Consider the following 17,464-nt stretch of genomic DNA (forward strand, 5'->3'; position numbering starts at 1 on the left):
CCCTGTGCCAGGGGAGGCTTGGACTGAAAGAGTGTCCAGGCATTGGAATAGACTGCCCAGGGAGGTGATAGAGTCACTATGGTTAGAGGTATTCAGAAAACAGGTAGACATGGCACCTCAGGATATGGTTTAACTGACATGGTGCTGTTGACAGTTGGACTCAACTGTCTTAGAGGTCATTTCCAACCAAAACAATTACATATTTAATGATTCCATGAAGTTTCTTTAAACTCTCTCTTCAGTGGTGAAAAACTGGTTAAGTCACACTATCACTGAATGGTTATGCTAATGCTCTGTGTGGATAGGAAACTGGATGAAGTACAGATATGCTGAAGCTTATCCTCACCACACTGATGATTCTAAATATAATTTCAAGCAGTGACAAATAGGAGCTGTACACAGCGTTTTAAAAACAGACTGGAAAACTCAGTTGGTCCTGGAGTCTCTAATGAATGTTTTACAGTAACAGCTGCCCTTTAATCTTTTTAGTTTTATTTACTACTCCTGACTCCTGCACTCTCCTTCCCTGTGATGGTTTGGGGGTTACCCCGCCCCTCCCACACTTTTGAATTTGCCCCAGCTAACTCAGACGGACCCTGGGAATATAGATGAAGCAATTTATTTACAGCTAGCAGAATTTACAAGCAGCTATTTACAATATATACAGTTATATACAATTATATACAGAAATATACAAAGGATAAACGATATGAAAGCACAACTCCCCTCCCAGAAACCTGAGTCCCCAGGAGGGGCTCTCAAACCACCCCAACACCTCCCCCGGCCCTCTCAACCTTACCCCAGTTCTCAGGAAGAAAAGAGGTGCAGCCAAGAGGTTAGGGAGCAAGGTTAGTAGGAGCAGGGTTAATGAGATGTGACCAGGTCTAAGGCCAAAGCAAGAGAGAGAGACAAAATGGAGAATAAGTCTTTCTTCTTCCCAAAGTTCTCAGCGTGACTGTGAGAGAAGTAGACACAATTGTTTTTCATTTCACTGCCCGTTATCTAGTTCTTGTACCAAAACATTCTAGCTTGCTTCAAACTAGCACAATCCACCCCTGTCTACTTCGCTCAGAGTATCGCTGAGAATTATCCAATCTAACCTAAATCAATATTTACACTAAAACAATATATACAAGTTCAGTTCACACTTCAACCAGATGTAGGTGATTCAAAAGCTCAGAACAGGGACTCCCAGGTGATGTTGGGTTCGTGCTCACGTACTGTAGATTCTATCGTAGATTCTCTCAGTGTTGGGCGCCGATGTTACCTGGAACAGAAAACTCCTAACAGTTTGAATTTAAACTCTCTCAGCTAAGGTTAGATTTCTCTGTGGAATACACTGGATTTCACCATTCTCCTGCATTACCCAGTATGTATGACCAGGACCTTCAGCAGATACCACCCCTCGGACAGGTTTCCCTTCGCCCGAAGGAGAAAATACCCAAACAGTTTTCCCTAACAGATTCTTCTCACGTACAACAGGAACTTTATCACCGTCTACTGTTTGGACCAAATCTGATTGTGCAGGTCCTGCTCTGTTTACTGAACCTCTACTATTTACCAACCAGGTAGCTTCTGCTAAATGTTTGTCCCAGTTTTTCAGAGTTCCACCCCCCATGGCTTTTAGGGTCGTTTTCAGCAAACCGTTGTAGCGTTCAATCTTCCCTGAAGCTGGTGCATAGTAGGGTATGTGATAGATCCATTCAATACCATGCTCTTTGGCCCAGTTTTTCACAAGATTATTCTTGAAATGAGTACCATTGTCTGACTCAATTCTCTCTGGAGTTCCATGTCTCCACAAGATTTGTCTCTCCAAACCAACAATAGTGTTACGTGCAGTAGCATGTGGAACTGGATAGGTTTCCAACCATCCAGTGCTGGCTTCTACCATCGTCAGCACATACTGCTTGCCAGAACGTGATCGAGGTAAAGTGATGTAGTCAATCTGCCAGGCTTCACCATACTTGTACTTTGACCATCTATCACCATACCATAAGGGCTTGATTCGCTTAGCCTGCTTAATAGCAGCACAAATGTCACAGTCATAGATGACTTGGGTGATAGCATCCATGGACAAGTCAATTGACCTATCACGAGCCCATCGGTATGTTCCATCTCTGCCTTGATGTCCAGATGAGTCATGGGCCCACCGAGCTAAGAACAGCTCACCTCGGTGTTTCCAATCAAGGTCAATGTCAAGTTCAGAGTTGGTATCAACTTGAGCAATCTTAGCAGCTTGGTCTGCCTTCTGGTTATGTTGATGTTCCTCAGTGGCTCTGCTCTTGGGCATGTGTGCATCTACGTGCCGCACCTTCACTGGAGTTTTCTCCAGCCGTGCATCAATGTCCTGCCATAGATCAGCACACCAGATAGGCTTTCCTTTCCTCTGCCAACCATGCTTCTTCCAGTCCTTTAGCCAACCCCATAGAGCATTGGCTACCATCCACGAGTCGGTGTAGAGGTAAAGGATAGGCCAATTCTCACGTTCAGCCACATCAAGAGCAAGTTGAACAGCTTTTACCTCAGCGAACTGACTGGATTCTCCTTCGCCATCTTTCATTTCGGTAACTCTCCTGGTAGGACTCCAAACCGCTGACTTCCATATTCGCTTGTTCCCAACAAGACGACAGGAACCGTCTGTGAACAAAGCATAGTTCTTTTCCTCATCAGAGAGATCACCATAGGGAGGAGCTTCCTCAGCACGAGTTATTTTCTCCTCTGGAGGTTTGGAACAGTCTGTGCCTTCCGGCCAGTTGGTGATCACCTCCACCAGACCAGGTCGGTCAAGATTACCCATTCGTGCTCGTTGGGTTATCAAAGCCATCCATTTAGACCAGGTTGCATCTGTGGCATGATGTGGTGATGAACCTTTGCCTTTGAACATCCAGTTAAGAACTGGCAGTCTAGGAGCTAAAAGCAGTTGTGACTCAGTTCCAATCACTTCAGAAGCTGCTTTCACTCCCTCATAGGCTGCTAGAATCTCTTTCTCTGTTGCAGTGTAATTAGTCTCTGAACCTCTGTAACAACGTCCCCAGAAACCAAGTGGACGACCACGTGTCTCATTTGGAGCTCTCTGCCAAAGACTCCAAGTTGGACCATTATCACTGGCAGCCGTGTACAGAATGTTTCTAATGTCTGGACCAGATCTCACAGGTCCTAAGCCCACTGCATGGACTACTTCTCGTTTGATCTGATCAAAGGCTGCTTGTTGTTCAGGTCCCCACTCGAAATTGTTTCTCTTACGAGTCACATCATGCAGAGGTTTGACAATCTGACTGAAACCAGGGATGTGTAGTCTCCAAAATCCCACCACACCAAGGAAAGAAAGTGTGTCCTTCTTACTGGTGGGAACCGCCATGGTAGAGACTTTGTTGATCACATCCTGAGGAATGTAACGGCGACCATCCTGCCACCGCACTCCCAGAAACTGAATTTCTCTGGCAGGTCCTTTGACCTTGTCTCTCTTAATGGCAAAACCTGCTTGCAACAGAATGTCAATGATTTTGTTACCTTTCTCGAAGACTTCCTCAGCAGTTTGGCCCCACACAATGATGTCGTCGATGTACTGGATGTGCTCTGGAGCTTTACCTTTCTCCAGTGCATTGTGGATGACTGAGTGACAGATGGTTGAGCTGTGTTTCCACCCCTGAGGCAAACGATTGAACTGGTACTGGATTCCTCTCCAGGTGAATGCAAACTGAGGCCTGAACTCCTTTGCTATGGGAATAGAGAAGAAAGCATTAGCAATGTCTATGGTTGCATACCATTTAGCCTCCTTCGATTCCAGCTCGTACTGGAGTTCCAGCATGTCCGGCACAGCTGCACTCATGGGTGGCATCACCTCGTTGAGGGCACGAAAGTCAACTGTCAGTCTCCAGTCGCCCGTAGGTTTACGCACAGGCCAGATGGGACTGTTGAAAGGTGAATGAGCTTTCTCGATGACAGCCTGACTCTCCAGTTGACGAATCAGCTGATGAATGGGCAACAAAGAGTCACGGTTAGTTCTGTACTGCCTATGATGAACAGTTTGAGTTGCAATTGGCACTTCCAGGTCCTCTATGTCATGATGTCCCACAACTGCAGATTCATCAGAAAGTTCAGGTCTAATGGACAATTTCAATTTATCATCCTCAATCTCTACAGATGCTATACCAAAAGCCCATTTATGACCCTTAGGATCTTTGAAACAACCTTGTCTCAAAAAGTCAATTCCCAGAATGCAAGGCGCATCAGGACCAGTTACAATAGTATGTGTCTTCCACTCTTTACCAGTTAAACTGATCTCAGCCTGTAACTTAGTTAACTCTTGAGATCCACCAGTGATTCCAAAGATAGAAATGGACTCTGTCCCTTTACAATTTGATGGCAATAAAGTACACTGAGCACCTGTGTCAACTAAAGCCCTGTATTTCTGAACTCTTGAACTGCCAGGCCACCTAATGAATACATTCCAATAGATTCGGTTCTCTCCACTATCCCTTTCCTCCTCCTGGCTGGAGGCAGGGCACCCCTAATGCTGAACATGGCATGTAGGGTGTACACAATGATTGGTGTTGTTGTGAGAGGAATTGCAACTGTTGGAACAATTGCAGTTGCTCTCGGGAGCTGAAGAAGTGACAGCTACTTTCCTGGCATTGCTGCCTCTGTTTCTGCCACTCTGCAGATCCCTGACCCTCTTTGAAAGAGCTGAAGTAGGTTTACCATCCCATTTGTTCATGTTCTCACCGTATGTGTCACGCAGAAGTATCCACAGTGACGCACGTGATTGCTGCTGTCTGGGTGGAATTTGTCTCCTCCTAGGCTGGAATTGCCTTGTAGGAGGTGGGCGTCTGTTCCTGACTGCAGAAACATGCACCCATTCAGATGATGCAGGAATGGTGTCCTTTACCAGATTGGAAATTGAGGTTGCAAGATCCTCCTTCAGTTCTTTCATGCCATTTCTAATGCCATTCTCAATGCTATCCTTCATCTCTGTAGTCATAGTCTTTATGGCACAGATTATACCAGAATGTGACAAGCTGTCCTCTAGCTGCCTGAGCTGATCAGTGAATTCACCAACAGTGAAAGATCTTCCATTATCACTCCTTGATAGAAACTTGCTGGCCAAGATGTTAGCATAGGATGAAGGAGCAAGCTTAATCAGCTTCTTCATGAGACCTGTTCCCAAAGGAATATCGTCAGGCTCATGAGTACCATGATCTCCATAAAGCACTTCCTTCACAGCAAACTCCTTCAGAAGCTTAATTCCCTGCTCAACGGTGTTCCACTTCTTGGCAGCCCATGGCAAATCATCTCGGGAAGGATATCTCATAGCCACAGCCAACAAAAGGCGTGTCCACAAGCTAACCCTACCAAGAGGACTTGCCAGGTGTTTGTCCACTCCACTCTCCTTAGTGAGCGGTCCCAGCTGCTTGGCAGACTTGTCTCCTACCTGCAGAGCATTAGCACCAATGCCACGGCATCTCACTAGCCAGCTTAGGATTGGCTCACCTGATTCCCTTGTGTATTCCTTCCTAACTTCCCTGACCTCTCTGAGTGGATCCTTGGAGCCTTGGATGTCATCTTCCTCCTCTTCCTCCTGTTGTTCTGGTGGTGCCGGGCCTAACACTATCTTCCTCATAGCATTCCTAAACTCATGGGAACCATCCTCTCTCTTGGCAGCTAACCTCACAGCACTCCTCTCACTTGAGTATTGTTGTCTCAGCACATCTACAAGGTCTTGCAGACTAACTGCCTCCTCTTCCTCCTCTTCTCCTTGCTGCTGATCACCAGAGGTTCCATCTCTTACATCCTCCTGCGAACCACTCTTTGTCTTAGCTTTTGCCTTAGCAGGTGCCAGAAGGGCCTGAGCAGCAACAGACTTGGATGTGTCTGCTGGAGGGTTTGAATCCTTAGGAGTCTGACCTGGAGCATTTGAATTATTGGAGGTCTGACTTGGAGCATTTGTATCCTTAGGGGTCTGACCTGGAGCTTGTGAGTTCAAATCTGCCTTGCTTTTAACAGGAGGATTTTGGTTCTGGTCTGCTGGCTGGGGGTTCAAATTGGCTGAGCTGGTGTCATTAGGATTTGGACTGACTGGGCTAGCGTTACCAGCACTAGTAGTATTATTAACATTAGTGGGATTATTTGCCTGTCCTCCTGGGATGCCTGCCAACCCTGACGTGTTTTGATTGTTGCTAGGAACATTCTGATTTTGGGTACCTGCCTGTGCTCCTGAGGCTCCTGCTAAACTCTGTGGCTTGTTTTGGTTATCCTTATCATTGTTTACGTTAGTGGCAGGAACACTGGCTGTGTTCCCAGAACCTATAGAGGAGGGTGGAGAGGCTGGCAAGGGGGAAGCCGATAACTGTGTTCCCTTGTTTTGCTGTGAAAGAGACTGCTTCTGAGACACAGAAATTTTCCTAGCTCTTACAGAAGCTGGTTTTGAATTTTTCACCAATAATGCCAAAATTAATATGAAAATTAAAATCATAAGAGCCAGATTACTGCACACCAACCCCGTCACAATCTCTTTTCTGTAAAAATCCTTGCATGGACTCGGCATTTCAGTTTGGGGCTGGATGACTCTCATGAGAGCAGTAGATAAAGCAGCATTTTGACTGATCGTCACATTATTGACAAAAACTCTTGTAATATCACTAGTAATATTCTCAGTGACACTAAAACCAGCATAACCAAGAATGAAATCACCCCAGCTCCAGAACATGTTTGAAAGCTTAACTTTAGCCTTCTTAAAAACTACATGAAGCAAGAAATAACCAATTTGATCTTTGATCCAGTTGTACACAAAAAACCAGAAAACAGGCCACACAGCAATCCCCACCAAGTACAATAGCTGCTTGATTAGCTTCATCTTAATTCCCAGAGCTAATTTCCACTCACTGAAATATCTAGCCCCACGTTGGGAAAGCCAATTAAAAATGTGATGGTTTGGGGGTTACCCCGCCCCTCCCACACTTTTGAATTTGCCCCAGCTAACTCAGACGGACCCTGGGAATATAGATGAAGCAATTTATTTACAGCTAGCAGAATTTACAAGCAGCTATTTACAATATATACAGTTATATACAATTATATACAGAAATATACAAAGGATAAACGATATGAAAGCACAACTCCCCTCCCAGAAACCTGAGTCCCCAGGAGGGGCTCTCAAACCACCCCAACACCTCCCCCGGCCCTCTCAACCTTACCCCAGTTCTCAGGAAGAAAAGAGGTGCAGCCAAGAGGTTAGGGAGCAAGGTTAGTAGGAGCAGGGTTAATGAGATGTGACCAGGTCTAAGGCCAAAGCAAGAGAGAGAGACAAAATGGAGAATAAGTCTTTCTTCTTCCCAAAGTTCTCAGCGTGACTGTGAGAGAAGTAGACACAATTGTTTTTCATTTCACTGCCCGTTATCTAGTTCTTGTACCAAAACATTCTAGCTTGCTTCAAACTAGCACATTCCCTTTTGTCAGGAGTTATGAGGGTATCCCAAGGCATTAGCGGCAGGGAAGAGCAAGCTGCTACTCTGTTCTTCACCAGACCTCTTCTGGCTAGCACAGAGCCCCTGCAGCCCTGTGTATCAGTGCAGTAACACATGCCTTGACTTCTGCAACTAGCACTAAGCCTTTCATGCCACTTTTTCTTGTGGTGCTTTAAGTAATGAGAAATTTATGTAGATAAGAGCTAAAAAATAAAACATGCATTAACAAATGGGAAGAATTGCTACTTACAGACATGGTTGTCTATTAATGAGAATGTGCAGTAAATTATTCCTGAATTTCAGACTAAAATTCAGAGTGCTCCTCGCTCCAGATTTCTCTGTGTTTGGCACTTTCTATTACATAGAGGCAGAGCAGCTCATTCTTGCAATTGTTTTACCCTTCTGAACTGCCTTAAGGCATACTTGCTTTCACCCCCTCAAGAAAATTACCTCTTTTCAGTGGTTTACTTTGCAACAGATCAGGAGCACACACATAGCCACACACACAATTTGTTCACCTGCGGCTTTGCAATCTATTTTGTGCCAGTACTCTTCCTATCTAAAATTGTGAGACCAGTAAAACAACAACAAATTATCATTTATAACTGTGAATGACTCAGGTTTGAGAGGAGGGAGAACACAGAGACAAAGAGAGATGTTTAAATGCTAAAATAGAAAGAGGGGTAAGAAAGAGACAGCTCATATTAAGGGAATCCCCAGCTTGGAAGACGTAGCAGTTTTTTATGCCCTGAAGCACTGTGGCTTAGGACAAATCACACAGAGCAGTTCAGAGTGCAGTGGGATTCAGAAGCAAGTGTCCATCTCGGAAGGAATGTGTGCTGCAGGCTTGCTATGCTTTTGCTAAGCACACACACACACAAATACATAAAAATCGACTTATTGTCATGGAAGGCCAAATTAGGCCTAAACATGTCCTGGCTTGTCCCTCCTTCTGCTACTGGGGGAAGCAACTGCAGGAAAGGAAGACAAAAGGCTTGGCACCTCCATGTCCCTTCCAACTTGTAAACACGGTACTCACATGTGTTTATACACCCTAAAAGGTAAGAGTAAACCCTGACTTTAGCTAATATGGCCAAGTTTGGCAAACTGCCATTCTGATTGGCCGAAGAGCCATTAGTCTTGGGCTACATCGATAAAAGGAGATGAGCAGGTAAACACAACGTGCTCTGCCTCATTGCCCTCTGCCACTGCATCCTGCCATGCTCTGCCTGCTACATAATAACAAGCCTTGATACTTTGGGTTTGTCTACCTGAAAACTTGCTGTGTTTCAGGTTTGCCAGGGGAAGGCATTGAGTGCTGTCATGGGACAGGCTCATTTAGCCAGCGTGACATTGTGCCCGTCTGCACATCTGCAAGACATCCTGCTTGCACCTCTGCAAACCTTTGTGCCAAGACTGCACACCTGCAAGTCTTCTGCTGGAAGGGACACAAATCGTCCAAGAGGAACCAGGATCGGGTCAGAGATCACCTGTCTCTCTCCCAGCACCTTGCTAGAGTCTGGGAAGATTCAGAAGCCTCAACAGCTATCAAGACATCAGCAGAACTCCCTGCAAGTGTTTGGGTACTGTCTGGAAACTGTAGTTAGCCCCAAGAATCTGCAGATAACTTTTGTGAGTAAATACTTTAAGCCTCTTGTAATTGAACCCTTAAGCAGAAAGGAGCTTCTCAAGTCCCTCTAGTGGGCAAGAGGTATAATTGACTGCAAGAACTTCTTTCCAGTTCTAATGGTTTAATGTTTGCTGAGTATTGCTAGTTATTCATTAAGTGTTCTAGCTCCTCTGTTTTTCCTCTGTGCAATACTTGTCATGACCATTGCAAAGACCTTATTATTTAAAACTGTCGTCAGTAGCAAGATTCCTGAAAACCAAAATTAATAAACAATATTAACTTTGAAGAATCCTATCTTGCACCACACTACTGCCACTACACTTACTTTTACAACAACATTATCAGTAACAAGTGCAAAAGCTGCTTACAAATACCTGTCTTATGAAGGGCTCTTTAACAACTCAGCACAGGGATAATTTTTGACTGAAATAAAGAGGGTGAAGACCATAGGTGTATTCCTTCTCACTTGGTTAACGTGGATAAAAATTTCTCTTCCACAACTGTATAGCCCCAAACAGTTTACAGATGGTTAGCCATAAACCTTATAAAAATCATCTAGTCTTGAAATAGCAACCTTTTAGCTTTCTTCTTTGTTGTCCTCTTTTACTGGTATAGCCCAGGCTAGCTTTTCAGCTGATGCTGTACATTGTACCTGTACTAATCCCAAATATGTTACACCAGTTCACAATCTTTTGAAGGTATAACCCTCCTCTGCTGCCCTGGAAAAAGATTTGTGGTCTCTGCAGAAAGTAATATTATTTTTCATACATTCTGCCTTCACTAGCTCATATTTAACTTTCTTTTAATCTCATTTATTTTGCCTCCACTGTATCAAAGCAAGCCACTCACCTAGCAACAAGCTCACAGCAAACAGGTGCATCTCATTTTCAGTGGATGGCCCTTCACAGGGCACATTACTATACCTCTGAGGGATTAATGAAGATGGCCAGGTCAGAATCTCTACTTTTGTAATTTCAGTGCCCCTGTTAGATTGATTAGTGATGCTCAAACTTGTCTTTCCAGTGCAGCTGGAGAAGACACAGGGATTCACAGCTAGAATGAGAAGATGCAGCATGTGGTGAAGTAGCCACCACTCAGTGCCCTGTCCCTATGCTTCCCAAAGACAATGAAGAGCTGTGCACCCCCTTTCCTTATATCCCCAAAGATCACAGGATGGAAGGGACCCAAGGAGATCATCAAGTCCAACCCCTCTGCCAGAGCAGGACAATACTATGTAACACAGATCACACAGGAACACATCCAGACAGGCCTCGAAAGGTTCCAGAGAAGGAGACCTCACGACCTCCCTGGGCAGCCTGTTCCAGTGCTCTGTGACCCTTACAGTAAAGAAGTTCCCCCTTGTGTTGAGGCAGAACCTCTTTTGCTGCAACTTACACCCTTTGCTCCTTGTCCTATCACAGGGAGCAAGTGAGCAGAGCCATTTATTGAATCCCCTCTAAGTCTTCTGTTCTCCAGACTAAACAGCCCCAGGTTCCTCAGCCTCTCCTCATAAGCCATGCCCTCCCGTCCCCTAATCAAACTCATATCCCTCCACTGGACCCTCTCTGTTCCTTTTCAACTGGGGAGCCCAAAACTGAACACAGTATTCAAGATGAGGTCTCACCAGGGCAGAGCAGAGGCAGAGGAGAACTTCCCTTGATCTGCTGGACACACTCTCCCTAATACACCCCAGGATCCCATTGGCCTTCTTGGCCACAAGGGTACATTGCTGTGCCATGGTTAACTTGCTATCCACCAGGACCCCCAGGTCCCTCTCCACAGGACTGCTTTCCAGCAGATCACCTCCCAGCCTGTACTGGTGCAGTTTGTTATTCCTCCCCAGATGCAGGACTCTGCACTTGTCCTTGTTGAACTTCATCTGGTTCCTCTGTGCCCAGCTCTCCAGTCTGTCCAGGTCTCACTGGATGGCCACACAGCCTTCAGCTGTATCAGCCAAGCCTCCCAGCTTGGTGTCATCAGCAAACTTGCTGAGCAGACACTCTGTGTCCTCATCAGTGTCATTGATGAAGATGTTGAACAGGACCAGCCCCAGCACTGATTCCTGGGGGACACCACTAGTCACAGCTCTCCAGCTGGACCTGGCACCATTGATCACCACCTTCTGAACTCTATCTTGCAACCAGTTCCTAACCCACCTCACTGTCTGCTCTTCCATCCCACACTTCCTCAGCTTGCTCACTAAAATGTCATGGGAGGCAGTGTCAAAGGCCTTGCTAAGGTCCCTGAATCTGCCCATTCAGTTATGGCATCATAGAATGCTATCAGGTTAGTCAAGCATGACTTCCCCTTGGTAAACCCTGACTACTCCTGATAACCTTCTTCTCTTCCAAGTGCCTTGAGATGCCCTCTAACAGGAGCTGCTCCATCGTTTTTACAGGGATGGAGGTGAGGCTGTCTGGTCTATAGTTTCCTGGAACCTCTTTCTTGCCCTTTTTGAAGACTGAAGTGACATTTGCTCTCCTCCAGTCCTCAGGCACCTCTCTTGGCTGCCACAATTTGGCAAAGATGATGGAGAGTGGTAGAGCAATAATAACAGCCAGTCCTCTCCGCACCCTTGGGTGCATCCCATCAGGACCCATGGACTTGTGAATGTTTAACTTAACTGATCCCTAACCCAGTCTGCACTGACCAGTGGGGAGTGTTCCCTCCTCCAGGCTTCCTCTCCTTCATCCAGGCTCTGGAGTCCATAGGGGAGTTCAGCCTTAGGTGTAAAGACTGCAGCAAAGAAGGCATTCAGCAACTGCCTTCTCTGCACCCTCAGTTACCAAGGCTGCCTCCTCGTTCAGCAGTGCCCCCACACCTTCCTTGTTCTTCCTTTTTCTACTGATGGATTTGAAGAAGCCCTGCTTGTTCTCTTTTACTTCCTTTGCCTGCTTCAGTTCCAAGGGGGCTTTGGCTTTCCTTGTTGCTTTCCTGCAAGCCCTGACTACTTCCCTATAGTTCTCCCAAGTGACCAATCCCTTCTTCCAAGAATTGTAAGATTCCTTCTCCCCTGAGATTTCCTTCAGGAGCTCCTTATTCAACCATGCAGGTCTCCTAGCACATCGACCTGATTTTTTATTCAGGGGAACACACCTAGCTTGGCCTTGGACGAAGCGGTCTTTAAATATTAGCCAACTTTCCTGGGCTCCTTTACCCTTCAGAGCCTTAGCCCATGGAATTTCTGAAAGCATGTCCCTGAAGAGCACAAAGTAGCTCTGCAGAAGTCCAGGGTTGCAATTCTACTTGTTGCTCTGATTCTACCCTTTAGAATACTAAACTCCACCATGTCATGATCACTGTCCCCAAGGCTGTTCCCGACCTTAATATCCTCAACCAGTCTCTCTTTATTAGCCAATACAAGGTCCAGACAGAGGTGAGGAGAGTAATAACCTGTGTGCCCTGCCTTCTGCAATTACCAAGGATAGAGGTTTCTCCTGCTTGTCGAGCTCTGAAATGGGCCTCTTTTCACTTTCAGGGAAAGAGACATCATCAAGGCTCCACACTGAGCTATCAGTCTGTGATGGTTTGAGTGTTACTTGCCCCTCCACACTTTAGAAATCACCCAGACTAGACTGAGCTGGCTCTGGAAATTGAATGAAGCTTATATTTACAGCTTAGCACAATATACAGGCAGATATTTACAGTATATACAGAAATATACAAGTTAAAAGGTAATACGGAAACACAACTCCCCTCCCAGAAACCTGAGCCCCTAGGAGGAGCTCCCAACTGCCCTTCCACCTTCTCCCACCGCTCTCAACCTTACCACAGATGTTGCCTTGTGCCCAAGGAAGAATGGAGGGTCAGCCAGGGGAGTTAGGGAGCAGGTGGATTAATCAGGTTAGGCTAGGTGAGAGAAGAATGCAGCCCACAGCCCAGACAGAGAGCAACTCCCTTATCTATGTTTGGATTCTTGCTCTTATACCTCTCAGCAAGCCTATGAGTGAAGTAGACATCACCACTGTTTCCCTTTCACAGCCTGTAATCTAATTCTTCTCACCAAAACATTCTAGCTAGCTTCCAACTAGCACACAGTCAAGAGAAGATCTAAAAAGTATTTCAGCAAACAGATGAGAAAGGTCTTGCAGGTTTGAAACAAACACAAAACAAAAGGTGACAAGCCATGACTCACTCTAGGCACTGTTTTCTCAGGATGCCTGCCTGGAAGTCCCATCTCTGCAGTGTATTCAGGCAGTGTGGTGGAGACAGGTAAAGGTCTCCCAAGACGGCTCTGAAACACACTTAGTCAGACGCAACACAGAAGTACAATATGGGCAGCCTGACCTGACTCTCCCTTGGGCTCCCAACTCTCAGCACAGTGCTGGAGATAGACTGCTTCCAGCACCTAACATTGTATTTCTGCACCACACAGCAGCAGCTTACACCAAGCTAGCACAGGGATCTCTAATGCAGTAATGCCTTGGATTTCTCCTTTCCCTTCATGCTGTCCCATTCTGCTAAAGCATTCACTGGGCAAGCAAGACAGATGAAGATCAGAGCAAACTCAGGCACATTCTCAAGTACAACAGCCTGAGCCACCAAAATACCGCTGTATGGCCAGATGGAATGATTTTGCACTCCTTATTGGCTGTCACAAGGTCACAGCACTTTGATGTTTTGACTGGTGTGACAAAACCCTGGAATTGCCTCTGTCACTTAGAGCACCTTTTCTCAGATGGCTCTCACACATCTTTATAAACTTTAGTAAATAAGTGTATAAATCACTCTGTCCACCACCGAAGTACAGCCGTCTCTGGAATGATACACAGCAGCCACTGTAAAATCAGACCACAGCTCTACACCACAGATTAGGGCAATAAAACATGTTGCATAAGGCAACTGAAGTCAGGAGGAAGGAAGGGGGATGTGGTGGAGGGAATTTTGTTGTTACAATAACTTGAGTATAAATTTGGCTAAAGAGGGTACTGTGTTCGACACTTGCATATCTGCAAATCAAAGCAGTCTTCCACCACCTGTCAAAACAACTCCAGTGTACCATTCTCCACGTTTTGGCTTTTAAAACCCCTTCCTTTCTGAAAACTGAAAAGCATCTGGATAAGAACAAAGCTCGTGTGCTTAGCACATGCAATAACCCAAGCAAATTTCTTAGCAACTGTCTGAACAACAAACAGTGAGCCTGTAGCTGTGATGCCCTTCCCATCCACAACTGAACACGAACATAGCATCTTTATGTTCCCAATTTTAAAATAGCTTCTGGTCCTGTAACTTTCATAGATCTTATTTTCTAGGCCAAAAGTAGTTAATCACTAAGGGGACTGAACTGCTGCACCCTTTTCCCTATTCTGAGATGAGCTTCTTGAATAGTGCATGCCCCTTCTCACCTCCCAGCCATCAACTTTTTATGATAAAAAATCTCTTGAAGGCTTGGGCTGCACAGATTAGATTTATGAATTTCTTGGTACCAAGGACAGTAGATGAAAAGTTATCCTTCTCTCCCTCTTCTCCTTGGTCATATAGCCATATATGTATCATCTAAAGCTATACCTGAGAATTTGCAAAGTAGGGGGAAGTGGTTTGAAAGATTCTCCCAATCAATATATGGTAGAGAACAGCATGGTTTGGGTCAAGACCATCAGTTTGGATTGAGCACTGCACACAGACTGTGCAGTGCTGATCTGCAAAAAACAAAATCATTTAATTTGAGTGACATCTCTCTACATCAAATTTTAACTTCTCTGCTATAAGCATCCCAAGGTACACAATTTCTCCTAGATTGTGCAAAAGCTGAATTTGTCAGCAAAATTCCCTGTCAGAGACCCAAGAGAGTCAAACTTTATGTATTAGAATTAGATTATTAGTGAAATACTACTAATAGTGAGTGACAGCTCAGATAGACCATATACAACGTAGGATCCATTTTGCTCTCTCACGTGGATCAGGAGCACATTCATGCTGGTTCACAGTACAGCCTGCAAGTGCATGGCAAGGGTTCCAGGGAATCTGGTACACAAGGCAAGACTCAAACTAACCTAACATGAAGCGTGCACCCCGGTGTCCACACTACCAGCTGTGCAAGATGAAGAATCTGCATTCATGGGAACAGGCTACTTGTTAATGTAGATGCAGCCATATAAATGGTCTCATTACGTGAAACACCTGTAGCAATCAGTCAGTTAATGATTGCTTACAGTCAGCTTTCTAGGCACCTACATGGAAAAGTTTACTAATTCCTTTCCCCATCTACAGACAGCTATGGAATGACATCACACACATTTCATGTTGACTCCCTCTCCCATCAATTTCACTGTGGCTTCTTAGGCTGTCAGTTTTCAGAAAGTAGTGAGGAGATGAAATGTATTTTCCTTGGGGGTGCATAATAGGGGTTTCTATGTGTAGCTCTGCCACTGTTATTAATTAACCAGTAAACTGCACACACTCCAGGCCAGGTTGCAAATTCACATCTTTGCAGTCTTTAAGGAAGTCAGTTGAACTAACCACAAACTAGGGCACAATTAGGTATGGTGTATTTGAATGAAAAAGTAAATACACTCCATCTGGAGAGCTGCAGAGCTAATAAGCTAAGAATATAACCTAAGCCATATAGGTTAAAACATAATGCATCAATGGTCTCATTGTACTGAGTTAACACACATCAGAGCTATGAAGCATGCACTCAGAAAAAGCTCTGTGGATCAGACTGTGCAGTCCTCATTTCTGCTGCTGTCGTCCATTTGCACCCTTAGAGCAAAAGGGTTGCTCAGAACCACCATGCTCAGAACCTCATCATACAAGACAAAAGAAGATCTTTTTTGTGTACACAAATCCTGGCACAATCAAAAAGGGGAAAATGGTAGCTTTGGAATGGGCACACCTGCATAACTTTTTCTATTACCAGTAAAACAGAAAATTATACAACCTTTGTCTTGTTCTCTAAGTACAATGCAGAGCACAGAGTGCATAAAAAAGTATGAAACTCTCCAGAGTCAAGGAGAGTCAAGGCTTTCAGCATGCAAATCCAGCAGCTAAACTGTTGCAAGACTGTTGTATCTGGTGTCATTTCATTCCTGTTAGCCTCATTACAAAAGTGTTAATGAAAAGAAAAAGACACTCAGCCTGAATTCTCATAATTAGCAACTTGTGCAGAGAGTGTAGAGTGGAAGAATGGCTGCTGCATCATCTGCTACTAAACAAAACCTAGGAAGCATAAATGCCCTTGGTAAAAACACACAGTGAAAGAGAAGTAGATTGAACCAAGTAGATGAGAGTATTAGGCACTGTGAGGGTTTTTTTAAGCATACACATATATTTTGCTGAAAATAAATTTAACTCCCCCCAAAACCCTATGTATTTAAAGCAAAACTTTGCACTTTATAGTTTGTGAGACTGGTTATTAAGTCCTGGCAAAGATCAGTAACTAAAATTGACCACATTTTATCTAGGAAAGAGGTAAAAAATAGAAATGTCTGGTTTTAGAGCCTGGTGACAGCAGGTTTCTTTCAATAACGTCAAATATTTTGTAAAGGTTAAGTTTTCACTATGACACAAAGTTTCTAGACCGTCTCTTTGGTTGCTGAAAACTGATATTATTTAACAGTTTAAAAAACCCAATCAAGGTATGAACAATGTATGTTAATTTTGAATTTTTGGCTGAAAACCTTCATAAAATGCTAATATAGTCACACATAACTGAGACAAACAGGGGTCACGCGGGCGTCACAGTGGCATGACAACATTCACACTGCCCTGCTCTCAGCACGAAGCTCCACACCATCACCTCTTACTCACATGTTTTGCTGAGAAGTCGTCAACCTCCTGAAGCACCCTCTCCTGGCACTCTGGGTTGGTGGCAAGCAAGTAGGTGGCAAAGGACAGTGTACTAGTGGTGGTCTCATAACCAGCAATCAGGAACAAGAAAGCCTGGCCTGCTATCTCATCCTCTGTTAACATCTGCTGAACCTTTTCAGATGGGGCCCTGCCAGCAAGAGATGCCTCGTTCTGTCCAGGAGCGGCCGATGCATTGGTCACGTCAAAACACCCAGCTGCCAGGGAGTCAGATGAGGGGCGGGAGTCCAGCATCCACTGAAGAAAATCCCTGCGCCTCTGCAGAACACAGGATGAGAAGAAGCACAAAGAATGAGTCCCAGAACAATGCCTTTATCCACAGGGAACGGAGGGAAAGAGTTGTTTCCTATTTATACTGCTCATTTGGCTCACGGGGAATGGTTTAGGGTTGCATCTACAATAATGTCTGTGCCAGCTTAACAAGACAGGTCTAGAAGCTGTGGGTAAATTAGGGCCCCTTTTTGTGAGACAGTGCAGTTATCAACACTTGTACCAGCACAGCAGTTTTTCATTTCTTTTTTTAACGTATTTGCAGAAACTCTGTACAACAGTACAGAGTTCCTCT

At 44.9% G+C, this 17,464-nt stretch overlaps 1 protein-coding gene across 4 annotated transcripts in view; it reads right to left on the reverse strand.

The window, feature by feature from the left end:
* Positions 1-17,464, reverse strand: part of TBXAS1 (thromboxane A synthase 1) — a 278,058-nt gene that overhangs the window by 67,043 nt on the left and 193,551 nt on the right. For all 4 annotated transcript variants that reach the window (XM_064155470.1, XM_064155469.1, XM_064155467.1 and 1 more), the window contains one exon: positions 16,843-17,157. In XM_064155470.1, the coding sequence (XP_064011540.1) occupies positions 16,843-17,157 (315 nt within the window). The remainder of the gene's footprint in view (positions 1-16,842; positions 17,158-17,464) is intronic.

Source organism: Pogoniulus pusillus, chromosome 15 (genome assembly GCF_015220805.1).
Source record: "Pogoniulus pusillus isolate bPogPus1 chromosome 15, bPogPus1.pri, whole genome shotgun sequence".
NCBI classification, from domain to species: domain Eukaryota; kingdom Metazoa; phylum Chordata; class Aves; order Piciformes; family Lybiidae; genus Pogoniulus; species Pogoniulus pusillus.